Source organism: Festucalex cinctus, chromosome 3 (assembly GCF_051991245.1).
Source record: "Festucalex cinctus isolate MCC-2025b chromosome 3, RoL_Fcin_1.0, whole genome shotgun sequence".
Lineage (NCBI taxonomy): Eukaryota > Metazoa > Chordata > Actinopteri > Syngnathiformes > Syngnathidae > Festucalex > Festucalex cinctus.
The window spans coordinates 19,873,411-19,899,467 of NC_135413.1; the positions used below are offsets into that span (position 1 = coordinate 19,873,411).

Sequence of the window (26,057 nt, forward strand, 5' to 3'; positions counted from 1 at the left end):
AAATGGAGGCCACCCAGCATGGCGACTACGAGAAATCCGAGGCGGAAGTGACGACATGTGCAAGCGACCTATTGGGAGAATAAGCGCACCACAAGATTTGACAGGGAACGCCTTCATTTTCAAGGTCGCTCCACCTGACATTTCATGAACACTTCAGTCAATGGGAGAATCTGTGCAGCAATGCGCCTTTTCTCAGGCCATCCCTCCAACTTCTCTGCATTGTTTGTTGGATAAGGCTACCCTATGAACAATTGAACAACCATGCAAAGTGCTGAGGAAAACACACACATGACATCTCAGCTAAGTTTTGAGCAAAACATATACCGGTATATGTATATATGTATATACGTGCAATTCTACACCACTGCAAACTATAGGTCAACATTAAAATAATAAAAGAAAGGACATTAAAATAATAAAAGAAAGGACTGTAAACTACAAAGGCAGATGCATTAAGTTTTAATGTGAAGCAATAGAGTGGGTGAATAATGCATTATTTAAAAGTTTGATTGTGCAGCTGCATAACCAATTTTATTACTCTTAAGAGTGTTAAAATTTTACTTAAAATATTTCATCTCTAGTTAACAAAGTTTTTATTTATTCAGAAAACAGTTGGACCTTAGAAAGTATTTACAATATGTGTGGAAAAATTGATTCTAAATTAATAAAATGGAACGTCACAAAACTGATTCTGTAATTTGTGGCACCATCTTTTAGAAATGTGTTTGTCAATGTGCGTTCTGTAATGCAAGGATCTTACCGAGTGGCCTTTGCGCTGTATGAGTTCTTGATCCTGTTGCTCTGGTGCGATGGGGGAGGACTTCAGAGGTGGGGAGAGTGTGAGGTCCCGTCGTATAGGCCGAGAATCCATCTTGTCGCCCAGTCGTACGCTCTCCAGCTGGTCTTTGCCTTCCCGGCCCTCTTTTCCATCTCTTCCGTCCCGGTTCTTATGTCTCTGTCGCTGCAGTGTGTGCGAGCGTCCCTCTCCGTGAGAATGACTGTGCCCGTGCTTCTCCTCCCCGTGCCCATGGGGCTTGTGGGTAGTGGAGTCTCTGGGCTGTAAAGGCTTCATCTCCATTTCGTAATTACTAATTTTCTCTTCGTCCTGCTCGAGAAGCCGTCCTCCCCTGCTGTGCGCCCCCCTGTGCCCAGACTTCCAAGAGGCGGAAGAGGACGTCTCTGTCCATCTGTCTCCCCTGGTTTGTTTATGATTAGATGAGCCATGGTCCCGAGACTTGTGATTGGAGGAGCTGTGTTTGTGTCCGTTGGTCCTGCTCGTACCTTGTCCGCTAAGACCCCCTCCTCCTTTATGGAAGACGCCTTTCCTCTTTTCCTCACTCCAGCTTTTTGCTCGCGTGTACTCCACCTTTCCTCCTCCACCTTCACTCTCCCTGCTGCCTCCCTCTATCAAGACCTGAATTTCTGTCTGCCCTCCAGTCCCTTCTTTCTCACCCCGCTCTCCTCCTTCTTTCCCCCTGTCCCCGTGGTCGACTGCAGTCTGCCGGTGAAAGCGAGCACTTTTGCTGCGTTGCGCTGGTCGAATTAAGGCAGGAGGACTGTGGGGAGGTGAGGAAGAAGGGGGACTGAGATCTGGTGTGGCATTGGAAGGGTCCTCCGAGCCTGTGCTCCTCATGTAGAGGTCGGGACTGTCTGCGGTTCCAGCGCTACTGGACAAGCCCTCACCCTCCACTTCGCTGGACACCTGACACTTTGGACGCTGCACCTCCATGCCTGTGAAAACAGATGAGACCAGAATTTTATTTATTTTATTGTATTTTTGTAAGCATTGCTGTTTGTTTGTTTCTTTGTTTGTTTCGGTGTTTGTTATATTACCTCAGAAAAATGAATCACGGCATAATTCACTTTTAAGTATCTTCATCAACACAGTAAATTTGACTCTATTTAGAGTGGGACCAAATAGACTCAGTTTTAGAGTATAGGCTAATATTTACACTCAGGGCTGGACTGGCATTTTGACATAGGTCCGCCGGTCCAGCCCAGCCCAGCCCATGTAGTTCTGCCACGGATTGATGATGTTTCAGTTTGCTATCTAGATTCAAATTGGATTAATGGACGGGTCCCTCTAAATTGTGGGCCAGTCACTTGGGGTAAAATGGAGTAAAATAATAATTATAAAGTACTATATAGGCTCCTAAAGAGGTTGGCCCACCGGGCATCTGTCCTGTATGCCAGATGGCCAGTCTAGCCCTGTTTACACTTGGAAGAGAGTAAAATAAAGAATTAAGAAAAAAAATAAGAGATAGTCACACTACCACCTGAGCTATGCCCCTCCTACTGTTTGCACATCGATTGGCTGGCGACCAATTCAGGGTTTACCCCGCCTACTGCCCCAAGCCAGCTGGGATAGGCTCCAGCCCCCCCCGCGACCCTTGTGAGGAATAAGCGGTCAAGAAAATCGATGGATGGATAAGACAATGGTCCGCACTTTTGTTTTTTGCTACTGGGCCGCGTGTTAAGTATTTGCAAATAACTTATTTTATCATGGAATATTCATTGGATACTCTTGTCTAAATTATCTTTAGTTGTGAATGTGAACTTGACTGGTTGCTTGTCTATATGTGCCCTGAGATTGATTGGCAGCAAGTTCAGAGTGTCTGCCCAACGTCAGCTGGAAAATACTCCAGCATACCCGCAACCCTAGAGAGATTAAGCTTTTTAGATCATGAATGAATGAATGAATGAATGAATGAATGAATGAATGAATGAATGTATTCATTTTAGACATCTACAGTTGAGCTTTTCTAATAATACAAAAAGAATGGGGAAAAACCTATAAGACTCACAGGGATAAAGAAGTTCCGACATAAATAAACAAGGAGGTAAGAAAGAAATGGGTGCGTGCGTGCATGCATGTGCGTGCCTCATTTTTCTGAGCACAGTATGTGGTGGCTTGGCCACCAGCAGTATTTTATAGGTGTGACTGACAAAGGCAGAAAAGCAAAGTTTAAGGGTGGTTGACATGGACCTTTTCACAAGGATGCTTTTATGGACCTTGCTCTGTGCAGTGGTGCTGTATCAGAAAAGGGTCTTTCCCAACATTGGAAAAAAAAACATTATCCAGCATTAAATCACTGTTTACTGTTTGTCCTGATCTGGTTGACAGAGAAGCTGGAGTGATAAGTTAGTCATGAGGCCAGGGTTTCCCCTGATGTGGTCACCAATCACTCACAGGGCAAATATGAGCAAAAAGTGGGCTCGCGTTTTCTTCCCACTTCCCAGCACAGGTCTGCACAATGGTGTGGACATGGACATGTGTATCTCAGTATCTGTAAATTGTGTGAGTGTGTGTGTACTCACCATTTCCCGGATGCTGGAAGGAAGGGGAGAACTGCTTGGCAGTGACTCTGGCCATGCGACTCTCCTCTTGAGCTTTCTGGGCCGCTCCAACAGCTGCCTCCGCTTTGCCCTGCGCATGAGCAGTCCTGACACACAGGAAAGGAAATTTGCAAAAAAATTCAATCCATACATTAGTCAGACAATGCTGCCATGTGTTTACAGTGAGTTGATAGTGATTAAAATGCAGCCACTTTCATTACTGTACTTCTGTCAAACACAAAAGTATAAAAGGTGAGAGGTACGGTTTTGATTGGCATTAAATTATTACTGAGCAAATTTACGCAAAAACGACACAATTGATTCTCATAAAACTTTGAAGAGGGTTGGCACAAGCTGCCATGACTGGGTCATGCCAGGGTTAAGTTTGGGTCATACAAAGGTTATGTTTGGGTCATGACCTTGAGGTCAAGTGTCTATTTTGAACTGATGTAACCGGCATCTTGTTTCAACTGATCTTAAGCTATGTGATGTCAGGAGCTATGTGATGTCAAGAATCGTTAATTTCTTTATCTGGTCAACAGCCAATCAGATAATTCCATGTCAGTCCTGTTACCCACATGTCTAGCCACAGCCAATCTAATCGAGTCAGCAAGCCAATAGTTTGGGCCATGTGCAAGTCAATCACAGAGTTGTCATAGCAATTCATATACGCTAAACCAATTAAAAATGAATGTAACTGTTAAATTCCTTCATTTTTACATGTGCGTTCTATTGTCATTTGCATTTAATCTCTAGCAGGCATGTTTTCGTCATACTTCTTCCTGCTTCCTTGTCTGACCATCATGGGAAATGTAGTCCTACTAGCCAAACACTGTGGTCGCCTGTCAGATACAACGCAGAGTTTTTCTGGTGGCATATTTCCAATGTTACAATATGGGAACTGTGGCTGAGGTTAACCGCACAGCAAGAGTCTAATAGATGCTGGGACTGAGCAAAAAAGGTTGGATCATGGTGAGTGCATTGTCTTGTTTTGCGCTGTTGAACTGTTACCAGTAGGGGTGTTAAAAAAAAATCGATTCGGCGATATATCGCGATACTACATCGCGCGATTCTCGAATCGATTCAATAATCGGCAGAATCGATTTTTTTTTTTTTTTTTTTTTTTTTTAGGATTCACACCTTGAGCATGGAAGAATGTTATATGAATGGAACATTAAGCCTTAATATTTTATTTTAATGCTGTTCAAACATGAAACCGATTACAACCTCTATAAGACTGAAATTTCAGATAAATAAATAATACATTTTCATATAAATCTTACACTCTACAAGCTTACTGATTAGTATTTTCTAAATTTGAATGAAAAAAAATCGCAACAATCGACTTATAAATTCGTATCAGGATTAATCGGTATCGAATCGAATCGTGACCTGTGAATCGTGATACGAATCGAATCGTCAGGTACTAGGCAATTCACACCCCTAGTTACCAGGATAGCATTTAGCATATGCTAAAGTAATAACATATGGCTCAGTTTGCTGACCAAACCCAGAAAACAGGTGAGCCATGATTGGTTGTTACTTCCTCAGCACAGGTGATGACATCTTCAGTCGACAGCAAGTGGAAAATGTGGTTTTTAAATGTATTAATTGTACATGGAAAAATAATTGAGTTGCCAAATTAATTCTGGACAAAATGTTAACTTTTTACTGCTTTAAATGGCTCAGTGAGTCCAAGTATTCTTTTCATTTTGAAAATCTGGTCACTCTGAACTGAATATAATCCCATACTGTATTGAGAAAAAAAAGCATATGAATCAGATACTGAAGCACTAACAAAGAAGTAGCTGGCACTTCTCTTACAAAATACAATGGGGAAAAAAAACTAAATCAGAAAACAGGGACAAGGTAACATGGAGCGTGATTTGACGAATACACCTAAAGTAGATGATGGAGAGGGGTGAAGCAGGTTAATGGTGATAGAGAGGCGGACAGCAGGCTGTCAAGATAAACAGGCAGGTTGGCAATGATCCATAATGACTCAGATAATCTGCCCACGAGTGGACGTAGAAGTGGAGGAGATGCACAGTGATGAGTGTATGAGTGGCATGTGTGTGTTACAATAGCTGGAGAGTTGAATCATGGTCCATGAAAGCAGGAGAGTACAAACTATAGTCCACAGTGGGACAACCACACACCAACACATGAAAAACAATCAAAACTGTTTGCCACTGTTCATGTGTAAGCTGAACATATACTAAAACATAATGTGCAGTCAATATCACACATACTGTATAGACAACCAATATCAGATGTTATTTTTGTTACTATAAATTTCCTCTATGTATTGTATTGTATAAATCCACTTCATGTTATGAGGAGGGGCAGATGCAGACATCTTTATCCGTCTCTCGCCCCACCATCTCTCTCCAACCTCCCTTTGCTCTCAGGGTGCAGCAGTCGTCTTGATGCAGTGCTACATGTCGATGGGCATTGATTTCCACCTTGCTGCCTCTTTGTTTCTCTTACCCTGACCCACAGTCTACGTCAACCATGCAATACCAGGCACACACAATTTAGAAATGCCACTTTGTGATATGGGAGGATGGAAGATTAAAAAAAAAAAAAACTTGTTAACCTGACACAATAGCAATATATTAGTCATAGTGTTATGGTGTTCATCTTGCCTTATTTTTAATAGGTTTGGCTGTCACTTCAGCCGAGGCTGTCAGGCAAAGTAGGACATTTTTGTCTTTACTCGGAAAATCATGTCTGGGGGAAAAAAAAAAAAACAACTTTCAACCTCTTAGTCATTCCCACTCCTTCCTTTATGACGCAGCTCTTCAATAAATCAACGTCTTTTATAGAAACTAAGTGTATGCTCAAAGGAATCATAATTATACCACAAGATCCCTTCCCATGAGCGAAGAAAGGAGAGACAGAGCAGTGATAAGACGTATGAGAGGAGAGTAGGTAACAAAGAAGAGACACAGAGGTGTCTTTGATAAGAGGAAACACGCAGGGGGAAACAGGTCTTCCTTATTCAACATCACTGAATCATTATCATTAATTGTGAAAGAGCTTCATTACAGACGCACTCAAACGACTCAAGAGTTTAAGTAGAAGGAGATGGGGGAGAGCAAACCCATTGTCTGTTTTATGACTTTAAGACAGACTCTCTACCATGCTGATCATTGAAATGAGACAAGCAGTTGAGAGAGAGAGAGAGAGAGAGAATCTTGATCTATGCATCCATGTGGTTATGCAATAGAAATGTGTCCTAACTGTAACAAAAGCACTAATCCTAACTTGTACTGTACTTTGTACATGATGTTTGACAGTCACAGCCACAAAAACTTCTGAAATCAATGAAGAAGTCCCATTTGCTGTGTTTTTATTTTCCTAAATTTGGAATCAATGACTTAATGAAACCTATATTAGGACAGTCACAGCACACTAGTAGAGGGCTTATAAAAGAAAATTGCCTTCATGCAAGGACCCACCGCTTTCACAATGGGCAATCTTGCATGTCAATGGCATCGACCCGCAACTTCCTATATCACAATTTAGTACATTTCTTATTTTTTTCATGTATCTATACTACTGGCTAATATACGTGTGTGGGTGTTTGTTGTTGTTGTTGTTGTTGTTGTTGTTTTGAACTAATTATTGACCAATCAAAAATGTTAGAAATGGCTTACTTTCTTTGATGATGCAAAGTTGAACACACATGCCGTTTTGAGGTCTTCTAAAAAGTGAGCATTCTGGAGGTACAAGGAATCCACCTGACACCAGCGATGTTGTCTCTGTGCCCACTTTATCGGTGAAAAAAGACTTTCAAATGCCACGTTTATAAAAATGTCCGGTTTTCATTCATTAAAGCAAAGGCTCATTACACACAAGATAAAGACTTTTTAGGCGACAAATACAGAGTCTATTGAGCAAATAAAAAAAGGGATGTTTACAAGTCATTGGTCTGTGAGCAAAAAGAGTGAATCAAGAAATGAATTGCAGGTCATACCAAGCATGACAATAAATTAACAAAGAAGCAAATAATATTTCTGACTGAGTATTAGCATTCCTTTTGTTTTGACTACAGTATATTTACCTTGGAAATATGAATAACATTCAAGTTATTATTAGTTTGTTTGTTACCTGTCTTATTAGAAAATTATTCAGTGTCATTTTTCAATACCTCTTAACTTGTGGCCAATCGACAAGATGTGTAGTTTTGCAAAGGATGGAGACAGGAAATTGTTCTTCTCTAAGCACACAAAAAATGTGACTGAAACTTGTATTATCTACTCGGCCTTTTGAAAATTTCCTGATCATGACTGGACTGCATGAAAGAGGAATGCCAACCGGACAGGGAATGAGAAGACCTTGCGGTCATTTAAAAAGGTGCTACATCTGTTTATTCTGTAATCATTTTTGACTACAGAGATTTAATACTAAGAGATTGAGAATAGATTGAGGACAGAAAGTCAAACAACACATTAATATTATAATTCAAATGTATTAATTGGTCAAACAGTGCCACAGGGTTGCACACTAATGCAGAGTTGCACGTCTGTTCGTCAATATCAGATACTTATTGTTGTGTTTGCATGTACTGAACCCCTGAAACAACCTACAAACCCAAAATGTAAATAATTGCATTTGAGAATGGAAACGACAACACTGAGGGGTAAATTTAACCTGGAATGATTCCTCCCCATTCTCATCCTCAAAAAGGAAGTGTAGTCAGCATCATTGCTGTTCACTTCACTGTCTACCATTTTCTGGACTGTATTTACTGATCAGCGTAAGCACATCAGAGGCTTCACTGATATCCAGTTCATATTGATCAAGACCTGAATTTAAAAAATAAAATAAAATGAATTAAAGTAGAACCTCAACATTGTCTATCCATCTATCCAGTTCTCAACCGCTAATTTTAGTTTTTATTTACTGCCCTGCTACATCACACCTATTAATTGCATAATTTGTCAAATTCTAAACTCACATATATGAAGGAAAAGGTGAAAGGTTTTCGAAATCAAGCAGAATAATGTATGTACAGTGTTTCCTTATAAAGTGACATGGCCGACGACTGTCGAACGGTAAAGTTGTTCTCCTCTGTATACTGTTCCCACATGGACAACATTTAAAAGATGCAGCGGTCATAAACTTACGTTTGCCCATAATGATTGCAAGCATATATTGCTTGATGGCCAAGTACCTTGAAATTGGCTGCCAACCAATTCAGGCTTGCCTCTTGCCCAAAGTCAGCTGGGGTAGGCTCCAGCACACCCATGACCCCACTGAGGATAAGCAGTATAAGTAATCGATGGATGAATGTCTCATGTTGTACTGGTTTATCATCAGGCAGAAGTCAACCATGAGATTCAAACAGTGGTCTGTCTGTGAGGTGTTTGCTGTCCGACGAGCTCCCACCCATGAACTATAGAAGACCAGCCTGTTTGACATTGGATTGGATTGGCTGTAATTGCTCTTCAAGTGAGTCATCACAGTCTTAAGCGGATCCAGATGGTCTCGCGTCATTTGGTGTACGACTTGTACTATAACCTCCCTAAGCCTACTTCCACCTTAACTGTAATCCTGTTCTTAATCGGGCAGAGATAAAATAATACACAATTCGGCCACACTGATCCGTCAGTAGGACAGGGAAGCACGACCAACAAGATGAGGCGAGATCAAACCCACACACAGTACAACATGAAACACAGGTGTAAACGACAGCGTTTTTTCCAGGTCGCTGTTGTATATAAACTGCAGTGACACAGGGATGTGAAGTTTCACATGTGTTGAACACAATTGTTGCTCTCCATCAAGCAATTTTTGACATCACGCATCAGCAAATAGCATGTAGCATGTAGGCACTGCTAACTGCAAACATTCTATTTAGCATAGACACAAAACTTAAAGGTAGAGTCTGAAGCATTGCTCTCAAAAATAAACGCTGGGTAATACAAACAAAATACATCTCAATCAACACCTCTGGGATTCTGTTAATGTGTGGGGGTGATTTTGTCCTCTCCCCCGCCTGTATTTTGGACTTTTGTTTGGTTTTGACCTGCTCAGGACGCTTCTGGGCAGAGACCCAACGTATTCCTCCAGCCAATCAGCGGAGGGCGTGTCTCTGTGGGCTGGCGGAATTTGAGCAGGGACTGGAGATATTGCTTACAAACAATGGCTGACAGTGCCAAAAAGATGAAATAGTCTGCCACGAAACGTGCAGTGGATAGTGCACGTGCGGAAAAAATAAAAATAAAAATTGAAAAAAATGGTGAATAACGGTTTTGCTTGAAACATGGGCTGAAGATCGACGCGGATTTGGCCAGCTTGCTGTTGGATGGGTAATTGCCAAACACAGCATGTTAGCTTGCTAATTTAGCAACATGCTAGGTTGCAATCTAGAAACGAAGGTCGAACTTTGCTTATAATTATGTTTACACCGGGCAGTAGGCGAAGCTAAGAAAATAGGTAAATGCTTCTCCAGCCTTTTTTTTCTTCCGGGTGTGACGCGAGCTACTATCCGTGGCGGTGCGGAGAACCTACCGCCGGGATCTCGGATCAGTCATGTCTCCGCTTTTTGTAGCAAGAGGAGCCACAGCAGCTGCGTGTTGTGTCAGCCAGTATAGAAGGTCCGTAGTGGACGTCACAGTCAATGTCAGATCCGGGCACTCCGAAGAAGTCAATCTGGGCATATTGCGGTTTTATGATAATTCTCTGTTTTTCCCCAAAGGTGGCTGAATGTAAATCGGTTTAACGAGGAATAATAATAATGAGCCTGTTAATTCAGAACACAAGCTGTCTCTTGCACTGAACAGCGTTCAAGTTTAGCTCGATAAAATTAGCTCAACCATTAGCATTTTTATTAGCATAGTTGTTTCGTCAAATACACAAAAAATGTGAACCATAAATGATTAGCTAATGTCATGCAAAATAACTCATCACTCATTCTTGTGGGTACCTCAGTATACTGTACTGACAGTTTTAAATGTGGTGTTTACAAAAGACAATGAAAATGCTTTTTAATGTACTCGTACACAATTTGTTGCAAGGTCGGCTGTCTTTTACAACACAAGAAAATCATGCTCGAGTGTGTTTTAACTGCACTGCAAAAAATGTTTTTTTTCTGCTACACAGTCAAAAAAAGTCCTTTTTATGAAATCATTCTGTTCAGAGTATTTCGTTAAGTCACAAAGTCACATGCAGATGAAAATCCGTTTAATCTCCATAATGTTGTATTGTACATACATGTAAAATGATATCACCACTCAATGTGATTTTGCAGCGTTTATCAACAAATATATCCACCTTTAGCAACAGCCCCTGAAAATGAGTTGGCAACAGACTAGTGGAGCCACCAGCAGGGTTCATTTGCTGTGCTCACAGCCTCACACCTATCCAAACGGAAACGCACAGCACCAACGGCAGAAGCAAACTACAGTGCTAATGAACGCACTCTTGCTGATGACAGGATGCTGTGGTAGAGGACAGCAAGTTGTGGAAATATTACACTTCCATGTATTCTAAAAAGCAAGGGTGGCTTGTTGGTAGATTCTGTTACAGCTCAGATGCAGTCATTTTTTCTGGATCTTTGTGCAAGAATGAGCTTTGGTCACAATCAATGCACTTATTGTCATTGTATTGGGTTACTGTTATGCTCTATGTCTTGTCTACCAAGGAAAACAATTAAATATGCTCATGGTCCTGTTCTAACCATGATGGGAATTTATATGTTAATCGAGTAAATGTCGTCTTTATTTTTACACTGTATATTGTATGAATGCATCATTGTTGAGGTGTGACAGATGATTCAGAACAAATGCGGGGCTGGGCATCCATTTAAAATGCTCAAAATTAAAATTACAATTACAACACTATAATAACCCTGATATGTTTTTGTGGTCTTGTCAGGAATACATGTCCCCGGCCTGATAATAGCCATGTAATGCTTAATGTAACGATCCACCCATTCATTTTCTATACTGCTTATCCTCATTAGAATCACAGGTGACCTGCAGTCTATACAAGCTGACTTTGGGCAAGAAGCAGGATCCACCCAATCGCATAACAGATGGAGACAAACATGCATTCGACCTTGAATTCACACTGAAGGACAATATAGAGTCTTCAATGAACCCAACATATTTTAGAATAAATGAAGGAAGCTGGCTAAGCCCGAGACAACTCACACAAGAAATCTCAACACAGGAAGGCCGGAGCCCACATTTGAGCCCCCAACCTGAGAAATGTGAAAATGATATCGTGAAAATGAATGAGTCACATTTGAATTTGCACAGTGAAGACAAGAGGAACTACCTGGACAGCGCAATCTCAGCTTTCTGCCTTGCGATGTCTGCTGCCTTCTGTGCTCCTTCCACAGCTCGGTCCACCTTCTCTCGGATCTTACTGGCCCGGAGTGGAATCAGGTTCTTCCTCTTGCCGCTCACCAGGATGTTCTGCTTGTACTTCCCCTCCTCTTTAGTTCCGTCAGGAAACGCTGTGCAGCCATAACCGTGGCGCTTGTTGCTGAGCCACTCCCCCTCATACTGCAGCCCGTCGGACCGCCGGCTTACTCCGAACCCTGTCCTCTTGTCATTTTTCCATTCCCCACAGTAGGTCTCTGTTGCTGTGGCGTCCACGTCATCATCGGCTGCTGCCAAGTCCGCATCTGCATCTCCAAGGCTAGAAAGATGAACTTAGTTAGGATCATGTTGTGTTGTTTAATTTAATAATACACAACAAGTTGTAGAGTAACAAACTGTTGCAAGAACATACATATACAGGCTGGTCTGTTTGGTTTATCAAATCAAATCAAATCTAACTTTATTTCTACAGCACCTTTTATACATTAAAATGCAATTCAAGGTGCTGAACAATTAAAACAGCCATAATACAATAAAAAGAAACAAACACCCCTCCCCCCCCATATTCCCATGATTGTACCCCACAAACACACACCCAAACAATTAGGGGTGGGAATCTCTGACATGAGGCCGATTCGATATGAATCTCGATACACAAGTTGCGATTCGATTGAAAAACGATTATCTTTTAGAACAGAACGGTTCGATACGGTTCGATTAAGTTTGGGAACGATACAATTTTCGATTCGATACGATTAATTTCAATATTCCAAACTTATAGTGACATTTGTTGCTTGTAAACATTCTTAAAACACCACAAATGTTTACAGTATCTACAAATTTGTTAAAAAAGAACAACAACAACTATATTTTTATATATTGAATCAATTACTGTATTTAAATGGACCGCAACAAAGGGCTGGGCGATATGACTGAAAAATGTATCAGTTTAAATATTTATTAGTTGTTATTGACAGTTATAATTATTATTTTTTTAATTAAAAATAAGGATCAGGAAAACAAAAGGCTGATAATTCAATATGAAATATAAATATTTAACCTTTAGACAGACACCAACACAATTAAACAGAATATGTGCACATTGTGAAGTATTTCAGAAACATGAAATAAACCTACCGTCCAGCCAAAAGAAATATGAAGCCACCTTATGGAACAATAAATCTATCAAACACATTTTAACAACTTAATATATCCAAAAATATTTCCAAAAGTGCCCTAACCTTTTTATCAACAATTTTTGTTTTTAACAATTTTTGTTTTTCTTTGTCATCACATTCATTTTTGGTTAATGTATGATATCTTTTTTGTTTTTTTAATCTGAGACACGATGATGACCACGGAATCACGACTGTTTGTTTTGTTTTCTGGGCTGTCGTTCATTTTGAGTTTGATGACGTAATTGCGGGCACGTCTCAGTTCCCTGCTGCTCATGCTAGTTGTGTACATTGACAGGGAGCCACAAACTGATAAATGAGATACTTGCAGTGTGCTTTTAGCATAGCTGGTGTGTTGGCTGTGGGACATACCTGTGTCGTTTGAATCCATGCATTGGATCGTCACGGGAGTTATTCTTTTTGGCTCGCGCGCAGTACCAACGCCGGCCCGGGATGGCGTTGGTACGCCGAGTGCACCGAGAGGACTCGATAGCCATGGGAAATACCGAGATGTACGGCACCGGCTTCTGCTAACTGTCTCCAGTGCATGTTGTCACTCGTTGTGTGCGAATGCGCGCGCGCGCGCGTGTCGCGAGCACGGCGTTGACGGTAGGCGGCCTCCCTCCCCCCAAAAAAAGGTGCGTAACGTCTTTGCATTCTGTTTACAACATCCGGGGAATGAAGGGTCTCTGAGCGCGACTTTGCTAGCTCTCTGTAAACACGGAAGTAGCTTGAATACTGATGCTACTGAAATGTAAACAAAACAAGTAGAGCACGGTGCAGAACTCTTGCTATTGTTATGAAAACCATAAAGCCTCACTCGCAACCGATTCACAGCAACGCGATATCCGGTCCACAGCTTTACAAGCAATGTATCTAAGGATTCCCGGCGGATTTTGTATCGGTTGACAAGTCTGCTACCGATACGGCCGTTTAGCTCCCCTAAACGACCGATGGTTCGGTCGAATCGGTTTTTTGTCCCACCCCTACAAACAATACATATACTGTGCTTCGTAGTGAAAAATTGACAATACTGACCACAGTGGCTCTATAAAATTGAAAAATTCTTGCATTTTCACAGAAATATTCCATTCTTTTGCAACCCGAACCAACAAGTAACAGTACTGCAGTAGTACTGAAAAAAAAAATAAAAATAAGTGTAGGGGAACCCAAGTGTGCAATCTGTTTCTGTCTGTCTCAGCTTTGCCGATAGCAAGTGGCCTGATAAGCTTTTGTCAGCCACTCAGCCCACAAACAGGTTAAGAGCTGCTGACAGTGGTGTTTAGCATATAGTGTTTGTCAGTCTGCTTAGTGCCTTCAAAAATAAACCACGTCAATCCTGAATGCCTGGAATTTGATACCGAGGATTTCAAGAAGTGTGGAACTTTCCACATGCAATCTCTAACATCTAACTGTATGACTAATGCAGTCTGTGAACACCTTCAGCTTTTTCTTTCTTAACTCCTCCCTTGCAGCTGTAGTACTTCCCCCCTAATAGATTAAAGATAATTTGAGTATAAGTAACAACTAATATGCAGTGTATTAAATAACAAGGCAATGCTTTTGCAAGCAGTTGATGTGCAGGGTTCAAGAAATACAAATGCAAAACCTCTTACAACCCAAACAAAAATTGTAAACATTTTACCATTTTGAATGAGGATTTGACATACTGTAGCCTACATCTGTACTTACACAGCTGAACAAATGAACAGAAGGTATGTCAATCCAAGACAAAGTATTTTTTGTTCCAAAAAGGAAGCCTGTGGATTTACCTTGCATCACTGGCCAGGCTATATTACGAAAAATTGCTCTTTTTAATTGCCTGTTTGCAAATAGTTGGGTCTCTGGAGCAGCCAAGAGAATCGTTTCTGAACTGCATATCCTCCTGACTACCAGCAATTCAAATTTGTCCTCTGTAGTGGACCTTTTTAAACCTGAATATTTCCCACAGAGTGCATACGATTGAATTAACTCCTTTTGTGCTCTATGGAGGACATTCAGAGGTTTCCATTGATACCAAATGTGTAGGGGTGGTGCTTTGCTATCTATTTGCATCATAAAAGAAAATGGCTTCCCTCAGCACTTTTTAGGGAAGAGGAAAAGTAAGTGTAGAACACTTTATTGAAACACTTTATTGAACAAATTTAGGCTTCAAATGTTGTTAGCATGTTTTCTATTAGACTCTTCAGAACACATTAAAAGTATTGTTTGAATTATTTTAACTGTATTTGTGCCTAGCACTTAAGTTTTAAAAAATGTCCTCTGTAGTGGACACATCATAGCTTAAAAATAAAAACTTTTTTTTTTTTCAAAAATTTCTTTTGCAGTATTCCAGTTACTTCACGAAGATTGGGGAATATCAAAAATAAACATGATTGGACAATGTTTTTTTTCCAGGTAGTCAGGAGGATATTTATGAAAATGCGTACGCAAGCGAGCTATTCTGTGCATTGCTGGATCGTGAAGTAAGTCTTGCAGCTAATTTGCATAATACCTCCTCAAACTATATCTCTGCCCAAGATTTGGCATCTAGGCTGGGAGAAGATTTGTGATCTCCAAGGATGAGATGGAAGGATTATCATGTCAAAGCCAGCACAAAAAATGCAAATCACTGTTAGCAAAATCTATTAGCGTGATCATTGCTAGCTTCTGATAACCTGTATGACATATTCAACAAAGTCACATGGTGGCATGAGGAAGTGTGCACTGGCTCACTTACAAGTCGGACAGTTTTTATGAAGTTACCAAAATGATTTGTAGCTATGTCTATGTAGACTGACAGCTAGTTGCCCTCACTAGTTTTAGAACAGAGTGCAATTCCACAACGTCATACCTGATGGTAGAGTTGATATCAGAAGCAGCTGAAGACACCGTGCTCATCCCAGCTTCACTCCTAAACGAGCTCTGTTTTGACCTTTGAGAAGCCAGAGAGCTCCTGGACTCAGACTTCCTCAGCTTAAGCCCGGACAGAATTGACCTCCTGAAGAGTCCACTCTTCCGCTTCCCCTTCAGGAGCTCAGTTTCACTGTGTGCTGTCAATACAAAGCCCCCTCGAGACACTGCAGGACTACTGCCGCTGCTTCCTGTGCTGCACATGGAGACGCTGGTGGACAAGGTACCGGGAAGAGGGGGCGGAACAGGAACTACCGCGCCGCTCCGGTCAAGAAGAGCTGTACCGTTGCTGTGTTCCGAGCTGGAGCGAAGGGAGTTGATGGAGGTACGGAGAGGGGAGCGGATGACGGCCGCCATGCCGTAAGGGACACTTTGGCGAACTCCATAGCCGTGCCGCATCCCACCAACCCACTGACCCTGAAATGTGCCTGGAGAAAGAAGGGGGAAAAAAACAAACATTTTAAATTGAATTCCTTCTTGGACTTCTAGCCTTCTTTTTGACCCAATTCAGGACATGATTGAAAGTAGAAAAAAAAAGTTCTATTCCTTTAGTCCTTTCCTTTTATATCAGGTAGCCTCAGGTTGTACTTTCAGTTATTTGTTGTGCAGGCTCATCACCAAAGAACAGAACAATCAAATCATTGAATTGGGCTCGATTTAGCGTGAGATGCGGTCTAAATCTGCGTGGAGGCGGGGTAGACCTTGTTTTGTTATGTTGACGTTAGGGCTGGGCAATAAATCGAATTAATTTGATTAAACGTTATTTAAAAAATCAAATCATTGAAAATTTGCTAAATCGTGAAATTAAGTTCTGTCTTCTAGATTATTAAAAGTTGTTCTTATTTTCCAAATGTTATTGTGAGTTGTAATTTTGCACAAGTGGTAGAATGCTTGAATGGGTGATTTACAAGACATGTTTATAATAGCTACCAACTGCTTAATTGTGGCATTTTAGCACACACTATAAATGCTAGTTGTTTAAAAAAAAAAAAAAGATTTAGAATCAGTATACATCATTGTTGTCTGAACATTTTTGCACAGACATTATTTTTGAATAAATGAAACCTTTAAATAAATGTTTATTGGGTTTATTAGATTAAAGTCGGTTAAAATCATAATCGTCCTGAATGATTTTATTTTTTGGCCATACCACTCACCCCTAGTTCACAGACAAATGAAAACAAGCAGATGCTGGATTATTTTTTTTTTTCTTAAGAGCATTTTACGCCATTCTGGGTGTTAATACAGCCAACTTTTTCCACTGCTAATCGACGCAGCTCCTCTCACTCCCTTTAAAATTAGTAAATAGTTCTTGCCAGTTCTTTGTGGTGGAAGAAGAAACGGATTTTGTCTAGTCCTGCGGCAGGTCGAGGCGCACAAAATATGTTTGTTTATCAGGAACGACAATCAGACATCCATGGGTAAATGTCTGTGTGACATGGCCCCGCCCCCTAGGTCCACACTCTTATGCCCAGAGGGGTGTTTTAATGCATGTAATAAAGATGACAATGCATTCAATGAACTGATATATACAATGATTCAGATGGTTCCATGCATGCTGTTATCATATTTATGAATGAAATACGATAATATCCACCGCAAATATCAGTGAAGCACAGAAATCACGCTACACCACCTGCGCCACAACTTAGACCTCTTTTCACCTGGTCTAAAGTCTATACTACTTTCAGTCAACAAACTGTCAGCTGTGCCACTAATGTGTAAAAGAAAACACCCTCTGTCCGCCAGAACTCACATTATGCCAAATTCCGAAACATTGTAAAGTAAACTTAGCCCAACATGAAAATGAAGAACGTGGTGCTTACTATTAACACACCCAATGGCTGCATGAATGTCCATATTTCACACTACAGTCTAGAGTGCAACCAGAACAAGGTACAGCTAGATAGTGTGAGGGAGGTAGATTCAAAATGGCTGGTAGTTTAGTTGTTAACTTTAGAGAGTCACCAACCAAGTCATTTTTTTATGTGAAAAGATCATGTGCCATTGTGGTATTTTGATTGGCTGTAAAGAGCAGTGCTGACATGCGATTTGACATTTCGAATCACAGCCAAACTAGCTGCAGACAGTCCTGAAAACTGCAGAACACTGTGTGACAAGACTGAATTATTCAGTAGCATTCAGCAACTTCCCTCAGTGTCCGCTGACTTAAATAGGAACACGATGTAGTCTATCCCTAACCTATACTAGCAGAGTAGTACAGACAGAAGACAGTCATTTGTTTGTATGAAGAAACAGGAAGTACAGCTGCCTGTAAATGAGCAACATATTTTTACACTGCTGCGCAAATAGTTCATCCCGTTTGCATCCTCAGAATCTCATAATTATAGTAAATATTTGTATGAAAACACTTCTGTGCCGTAAATATGAACCCGTTAAATGATGAACAGAAAATATGGCGCTATTCACAACATCGAAATGTCATTGAGATCATCAGAAACTCATTTGTACATATTATGTTAGGAAGGTGAAGGTGAAATAAGTTTGTTTTTTTAATTTATTTATTTATTTATTTTTAGACATATAGTTGGAATTAAAGTCCAACTCTGTATTAAACATAAAATAAATATTGTAAACAAAGCCAAAAAAAAAAAAAAGTTCTTCTGGTGGGATCCAGGTGCCACTGCCTAAATGAGGAAGTCGCCTCTGCCCTCTACACCGCACTTTATATTCTCTCCAAATAATAAGCTAAGAGGTGCTCTGCTCCTGTCAGTCGATGCCTTCCCGGTCTTTCATACCAACTGATATTGCGTAATACACGTTCACTGCTGCACGATAGGACTTATATCTCAATGTTGCTGAAAAGTAGGGCGGGCATCTGTGAGTGCGTGCGTGTGCGTGCTTCCATCATTCCGCCTCTCCCTCAACCACACACACACACACTCTCTTTCTCGCTCTCTCAAACGGAAGTGTGTTCTAATAGAGAGATCCATCCCGTCTGCCGTAGCTGTGATGTAACAGGTCTGTGAATCATTCTGTTGCGAACGTACTAAACCAAACTACATGACCATATAAGGAGTGCGGCTATGCTCCCTCTCTCTGTCGTAAACACACACAACCATTTCCCAAGTGTCACTGAAGTGGGAAGTGCTGAATGAAGCCATTTTTAATAAGCCAGACACCAGTTGTGTTGTTGTCACACAGTAATTCACTTAGAGTGAAATTGTGCTATATTACGGTTCATCCTCCACGTCCCCACTAAGTCACAGATTTTTCAGAGATTGTTTGGTAAATTTAAATGTGTTTAAAGTAGAGATAGACCGATAAGGTTTTTTCGGGCCCGATACTGATGCTAATTATTAGTAGTGAAGGATGCCGATAACCGATATTTGGAGCCGATATTCATTTTCACTAAAAAGGGACATCAAAATTTGGAAAAAATACAAACTCCAACTCATCTTTTTTTTTTTTTTTTTTTATTTTATTTTTTTTTAAAGCATATATTTATTGAGCAACTTTTAGGGTTAGTAAAATATTTTTAAGTTGTTTTTTTTTTTTTTTTTTTTTTTTTCAAAATCTTAGTCAATAAACAAGTTCTGGGAACTCCCAGGCGCAGTAGCATGTTTTCAAAAGTTAAATAAAAACAAACAATTATTTTCTAGACAAAATAAAAGTCTTCTAAAATTTCAAAATATCCAAAGTATTACATTTGTACTTATCTTAGTTTTAATTTAAATCAAAAACAGAAGGTGCAGAGAGTTCCCAGGGTCGACAAAAATTAAAATAAAAACTTTTTTTTTTTTATTTACATTTAAATTAGTTCCCTGAAGTTAACACTTAAAAAAAAAAAAAATGGATCTATTATCGGCCATATGATTCTTCAAAATGGCCGATGCCGATATTTCTCAAAATGCTGAATATCGGCGCCGATAATCGGTCTATCCCTAGTTTAAAGCATGTAGAATGGATAAAAAGTATACGAAAAGATACCTTTGTTTATATGGTCTCACTATTGTGTAGTCTGGTTTGGAATGTCCCCCGTGATAAATTGTGTTAGACTACATTATGGTTTGAATGTGCAGCATCTTCTCATCTATACACGCACAGAAAAGTGCCCGTGTCAAAGACATCTGGCCAACATGTCTGCTCAGGGCTTTGTAATCATGTCAGCACACAGCTGCATTACCATATGACAGACAGATCAAAGTACATGCAAACACCCATGGAACAGTGTGACAGGATTACCATTTTATTAAACATCCACCGCAAAGCTCGGTCAGTCAAGGCGAACGATTCTGGGGCTGGCTTTAGATAAATGCATGCGGATGCATAACAAGAATGCCACACACACATTTAAAAAACAAAAAAAACAAGGGGTGGTCCACCTTCAGTTTCAGCTGCTCGTTTATAATTATTTGAGATTGAATGCTGAGGTGATGATGGACAAGTTAATTTCAGATCTAACTAGCATCTGTGTGTGTTTTATTTACCAGTCAAATGAGTATTAAGTCAGAGTGTAATAAGTAATTTGCACTTACGGCACTTATAATTGCATAAAACACACAATGCATAAAACACCACACTGTGGTGTCATTTTCAGTCAACAGGAAGTGGCAAAATGGCCGCAAATTGGCAAACCTTCTCTTTGAGAGTAGCGTGATGTCACTCAAGTGCCTCCAATTGGAGAGGAGCTGACCGATTGATTTAGTGTTATTTTGGAAGACTTGTTTACAAGCATGATTAAACTCTTTAGGTTGCTGCCGAGTCATTAGTTTTTCTCTGTTGTTTTGCGTCCTCCTCCATTTTGAAACAGTTTACTGCTCTTTGGGAGTGTTCAAGTCAAGTCAAGTGATGCAATGATGTGAAAATTGAGCAAGGAGTTTTGAGAAATGTAATTCTGATCTGAAAAATGTACTAATGAACCGGAGAAAAACTGTTAAACTTTTGGAAAATCCTAAAGTAACCAACCTAAAGAGGCATGAGGCTGCATGTCGCTTTCCATGGTGCTGAAAAATAGAGTCTGCGCAGCACGTGTTTGCTGGTGCTGTCCTTTACAAGATCCAATCCAATTTAATGATACAGTGAAGTGATACATGCAAATTCGCGAATGGAAGTTTCAGTCAGAGTATTTCTTCATTGTCTAATAGATGCATAAGAATATGTCCTCTGACAATGAGCAACAACTGATGAACTTATAGTCGTGTCTAGCCATTGACTCTGTGTGTAACAAGCATTGGGTACGTAAAGCTTCCTGTGCAGAGTAGTCGCAACTCACATGCCAAAACGATTTTGCGGATTCTGCCTGGAGGCCAACAGGAAGCACTCTTGAATGATATGGGCCTATAATTCAGATCGTGGCTACTGTAGCACGAGTCAGACACGCAGAAGAGCGTAAATGTGGGGAGATCAAAGCTGCGGAAAAAACACAGAAGCTCCACGATTTGCATTAGGCACAGTCCCCCTGGCTGAATTTCTAATTGCCGTCTTAACATATACATGAACCCATTCACAGGTCTCTAAAATCCACAAGATACATAGCATTAATTGCTTTAGGTGTACCTCTGCAGACAATGGATGGAGAACACATGCATGAAAGCGAGGACACAGACAAAAATATATTTTGAAATCTAGTTGGACTATGAAAGATATATGCGTTTTTCATCATATCAGTTGCTATGTAGGGAGGTTTGGCTGTGTAAGACAAGGGTGTCCATACTTTTTCGCGTGAATCAACGCCCAGTCTTTGTGGTGCACACCTTGGAGTAATTGATAACTTATCAGTTCCCAGTCTTAATGGTGAATGTTCCTTGCTGCTTCTTTTCATTACTGTAATAGTTTTTGTCTTGTGCTGTCGTTTTCAGGTAGTCTTTTTCTGTGCTTTTTGTTACCCAGTTTTTTTTGTTTTTTGTTTTTTGTATGCCTATGAAAAGATTTGACACCCCTACAGTCACTCGCCTGCACGTTCTGAGCAAATGTATAATGGTATGCAGTATCAATTCGAAATGTTTTTTCCGCATGAAATTTTACGCTGATTTTACGCTTGTTTTATAAATTAAGGGGAAATATTGTGCCTTTATTTCAACTTACGGGCAAGAGTACTTTTACATTTATATGAATTTGACTTTCTCACAGACCCATTTTCAGAACTGGACAAAGAACAAAAGATTTGCTTGATGCAGGATCTCCAGAGACTCGACTATTTGTACAAAAGCCATTAAAAGTCAAATTTACATTATATTTATATTTTTTTATTTATATTTATCTCTTACAAAAATCATCTTCATCATCAAACATTAACTGCTTAATTTTAACAGAGGGAAAACATGACGGACGGCAAAACAGAATACCATAACAGGAGGCAGATGAGCCTGAAGCAGTGTGTCCTGAAGTTGTTCACATTTGAATGTAAAATGGTTAAAAAAAATAATAATTAAAATTAAAAAGAAAAAATAGCCCCAGTCGACTGATTCCCACAATAAAATATTAGCATCTAGACATGTTAATGAGGTCCTGGTAATTGTCGGTCCAGGATCTGAAAACAGCCTACTAAGGTACTAAGAACTAAATATGCCTGCGGAACTGTCCTCCGTTTTATTTACTGCAGTCTGTATTGCAGTTGCATGTGGTCGCTGCTTAAACAGATTTAGAAGCAGAAATAATGAGTGGATAATGACGATGGGTGGTTTGAGCCAAAACTCTTGATATTCTTTTCAGTTTTAATAATAGGTAACACTACAGCAACTATTATCATGCCCAGCGCAAGTCTAGTGCAAATCGCTAACTAACTGTGCACATGAGTGGAATTTTCTTTGTTTTGGTATTTTCGCAGTCGCGCGCAGTTAGAAAATAGGCATTTGTGCGGTTGTGGGTGGGAGCATAGCCGACTTACTTACCGGCCATTCACATTGCTTTTAAATTAAGCACAGAAGAGGCAGTTTTGTTTTGATTTTTTGCCAAGTGAATGACTAATGAATATTTACTTCAAGTTCATTTCTATAGCACCAATTCACCATTGAAATGATCGCACAGATTTACATAATTCCAGGTGAGGGACCACCCTATTTGTATGTTAAATATAATGTCTACAGCAGTGTTGCAATGACAGAGGTGAAAATAAGGAGACTCAAGTTAGTGTAGCTAGCTAGCATAACGTGCGATACAACAATGCTACCACACACATTCTGTTTTCAATTCAATTCATTTTGCTGAACCACTTTTTCGCCATCTCCATTGTAAAGATTTTGTGAGCAAAGCTGGGAAAAAAATCCCCAATACGCACTTGAGCTTGACATACTTTCGCGCAGCGAGCCAGCCCTCCCCTACTGTAAGAGTACAGAGAGCTGTCATTTCATCTGTGGCTATTTGCTGCAATTGTGAATTACTTCATAATAGTAATAAAACTGTGGCCCATTTCTGCCGTTACAGTGTGCAGGTACCACATAGCAATCAAGCTATACCCGCAACCCCCAAAAATGCATTGAGACAACCATTTAGAAACTGGAAATATTGTTTGCAGTTACAGTAATATGAGCAGAAATACTATATGTGAATACAAATATGATGCATGTAGTGTGAGATGACAATAGAAATAGGAATATGGATATACTGTCTTCAAGCAAATTGTTTTGCAGTTTGTTTTTTTTACTGTTGAAACATTATAATTACCCAAATCTATTATTTGTCAGGTTTGCATGCATAGTCACTGATCAAAACAACTTGCTGATATGACAAGCATGTTAATCTGCCACCCTTTTCTGATAATCCAGAAAGGAGCCTACACAAAGTGCTTTCTGGGCAACCTCCCTCAATGGTACGTCCAATTATTACTTCATCAGCACTGATCCTGGGCACAGATCCAAAAGAGGTTTTTGGAATTTTTGTATGACAGACAGCTTCACTAATCCGCATTTCAAACATCCTAACTCCCCTTACATAAGAGAGGCATGTGCGTGTTATTATTATGCTGATACAGTATATGTTTCTTCTTTTGGTGCAGAATCAGCAGGGATGAAAGACCTTTTTGGGCTTCATGCTATTCTGGAATTATGGAGAGATGCTGCACCGCACTCATATGGCGACATCTTATGTGGTGTGTGTGATCCATGTAGATGTACGTGCAATACCAAAAGAATAAAAGTACTTAATCCAAGTAATAAGTTTGATATTGTTATAAAAAGGATCGGATCCATGACCTCAATAAGGGAGAGTAGAAAGTGAAGAAGAACTCATCAAACTATTGTAAAAATAAATAAATAATAAAATAAAATTAAAAAAAAAGGTTTTCAAGATGGGCTTGCAGATAGACAAGTAACACGACGGTCAAGTCATTGAACACTGAAAGTCGGTTCAGAGCTAAACCTCTGTAAATCACTGTGTGGTGCCGTCATCCATTTAAGGGATTTTGCTTGCGCCCTTTTTGTGTCATTTACAGCATCACATATTAGGTTTCTATCGAGAAACAGTACTAAAACATTGTTCTTCAACATTATGGAAAAAGAGACAATTGTCAAAAAAAAGACCTCATTTATATGTGCAGTGTTATGTAAACACACTAAAAAAAACTTTTTTTTTTTAACTCTATGGTCTCATCTGTTAAAAAAAGCAATAAATTTTGTGTTTTGTTCACCCCAAAAGTTTTGTGAAGGCTAACAAATGTGTTGACTGCATTCCCTTTCACATAAAAAAACAGCTTTTCCAAATATTCGACTGCCTGCATCATTTATAAATGTTCTCCCTTTTTGCCAGCGAGCAAGTCTTCTTGTCACGTTTTCTGCCCTGAATGTTTGGCAGCCGTTCACAAAAGCTGTTCCATGCTCTGCAGGATAGCTCTTAAGTAGAGTACCATAACACTTTTACCTTCATTGTGTGTACTTGTTTGCACGCATATTTCAGTCAGCGCCCGTTAAGTGATCTAACAAGTCAGATAGTCCGAACCTGAAACTATTCAGCGGCATGCTGGTACAACATGTTCTTTGAGGATGAATGCATTTTAATGGGCTTTGTGTAAGTGATGACCTCCAAAGTCGTGAACAAAAGACAAGGGTCTGACTTAAATACTGATATGCTGATACTCACTTTTTTTTTTAGCTTCCATAATAGAAGAGAATGGCCATTTGCTGTGGCTGTGTCGCTGTATTAAGCAGTCAGACACAACAACTGACGATACTGTAATCTCGGCTGCGTAACACAGTGACAAATAATCTGCCTCTATTGCTCTTTTCCTCATTGTGTGCATGCGTGTGTCTATGTGTGAATGTGCTCTGTAATCAGTCAGCTTAGCTCCTCATCTCAGTAAACACCATTAGCCCGGAAGGCCAAGCCAGCCAATCAGAGCCTTGTACGGCTCCTCCGAGTGGCCAATGGCAGCAAGGTACCGAGTCTCTCGTGACACGCTGACCTGCTGCATATCGGTGTGCGTTGTTATGGAAACCCACTGTACTGTGTAGAGTAGCTGGTTGGAAATGCAGTGGGATGCGCGAGGAAAAGAGAAAGGTGGGAGGAGAACAAACGTAGGAGAGGAGTAAAAAGCCGAACAGCAACAAGAGCAGAGGAGAGCTGCTTCATATCAGATGTAGTGGAGGGGAGAGTGGAACTGCCAGCTGATACATGACAAAGAAAGATTGCTGGATCTATGTGCAGTCAATGGGATACTACATCGGTATATAATATATCAGAATGATATCTTAGCAGACTTGAAAAGAAAAGGGAAACTTGCACCTGCAATGTGAGACATACAGTTACAAGTGGAATGGATTTTATCCACATTTCCACAATTGTGTTTAAAATAAAAACTGCAGTAAATATCCTATGCATTTGTTTACAAGGTATGCTGAAAAAGATGATGTTTGATAATGAATATTTTACATCATAAACGGGAAATACCTTATAAATGCTGGGGACGAATAAACATAACCAATGTGCACATCTCTCAATATATTTTAAAGTATAATTCCGTTTGTTTTGATAACCTCACATATTAAAAATCAAAGCCAATTTTCTGATTCAAATGTTTGTGCCTGCCGAAGTTAATGTCATGTCCTGCCATGAGTTGCAAAAGTCTGAATTACTGTTGCACAATTGTAATGGTGACACTAATTAAACATTATTTTTGCGTAAATAAATAAATAAATAAATAAATAATCTTAAATCCATTTCAGATCACAACTCCCAATTAAGCCCACCGCATTTGCTGTATGGACTCTATTTTCCTGACTGACTTTTGTCTGGCACAAGGCATGTCATAAATCTACACAGAGGCAAGTTCAACCGGGGGCTGTATTTGCATAGATGCCGCATGTGGAAATGCCGACAATTTGGTGGCTGATAGTCAGTCTAAATTTCCAGCAGACCACAT

At 40.0% G+C, this 26,057-nt stretch overlaps 1 protein-coding gene across 2 annotated transcripts in view; it reads right to left on the reverse strand.

Annotated features, from left to right (window-relative positions):
• Positions 1-26,057, reverse strand: part of jph3b (junctophilin 3b) — a 45,523-nt gene that overhangs the window by 13,633 nt on the left and 5,833 nt on the right. For both annotated transcript variants that reach the window (XM_077516489.1, XM_077516488.1), the window contains exons 2-5: positions 15,684-16,170; positions 11,629-11,994; positions 3,319-3,443; positions 761-1,731 (exon numbers count right to left, since the gene is read on the reverse strand). In XM_077516489.1, the coding sequence (XP_077372615.1) occupies positions 761-1,731; positions 3,319-3,443; positions 11,629-11,994; positions 15,684-16,141 (1,920 nt within the window). In that variant the 5' untranslated portion in view covers positions 16,142-16,170. The remainder of the gene's footprint in view (positions 1-760; positions 1,732-3,318; positions 3,444-11,628; positions 11,995-15,683; positions 16,171-26,057) is intronic.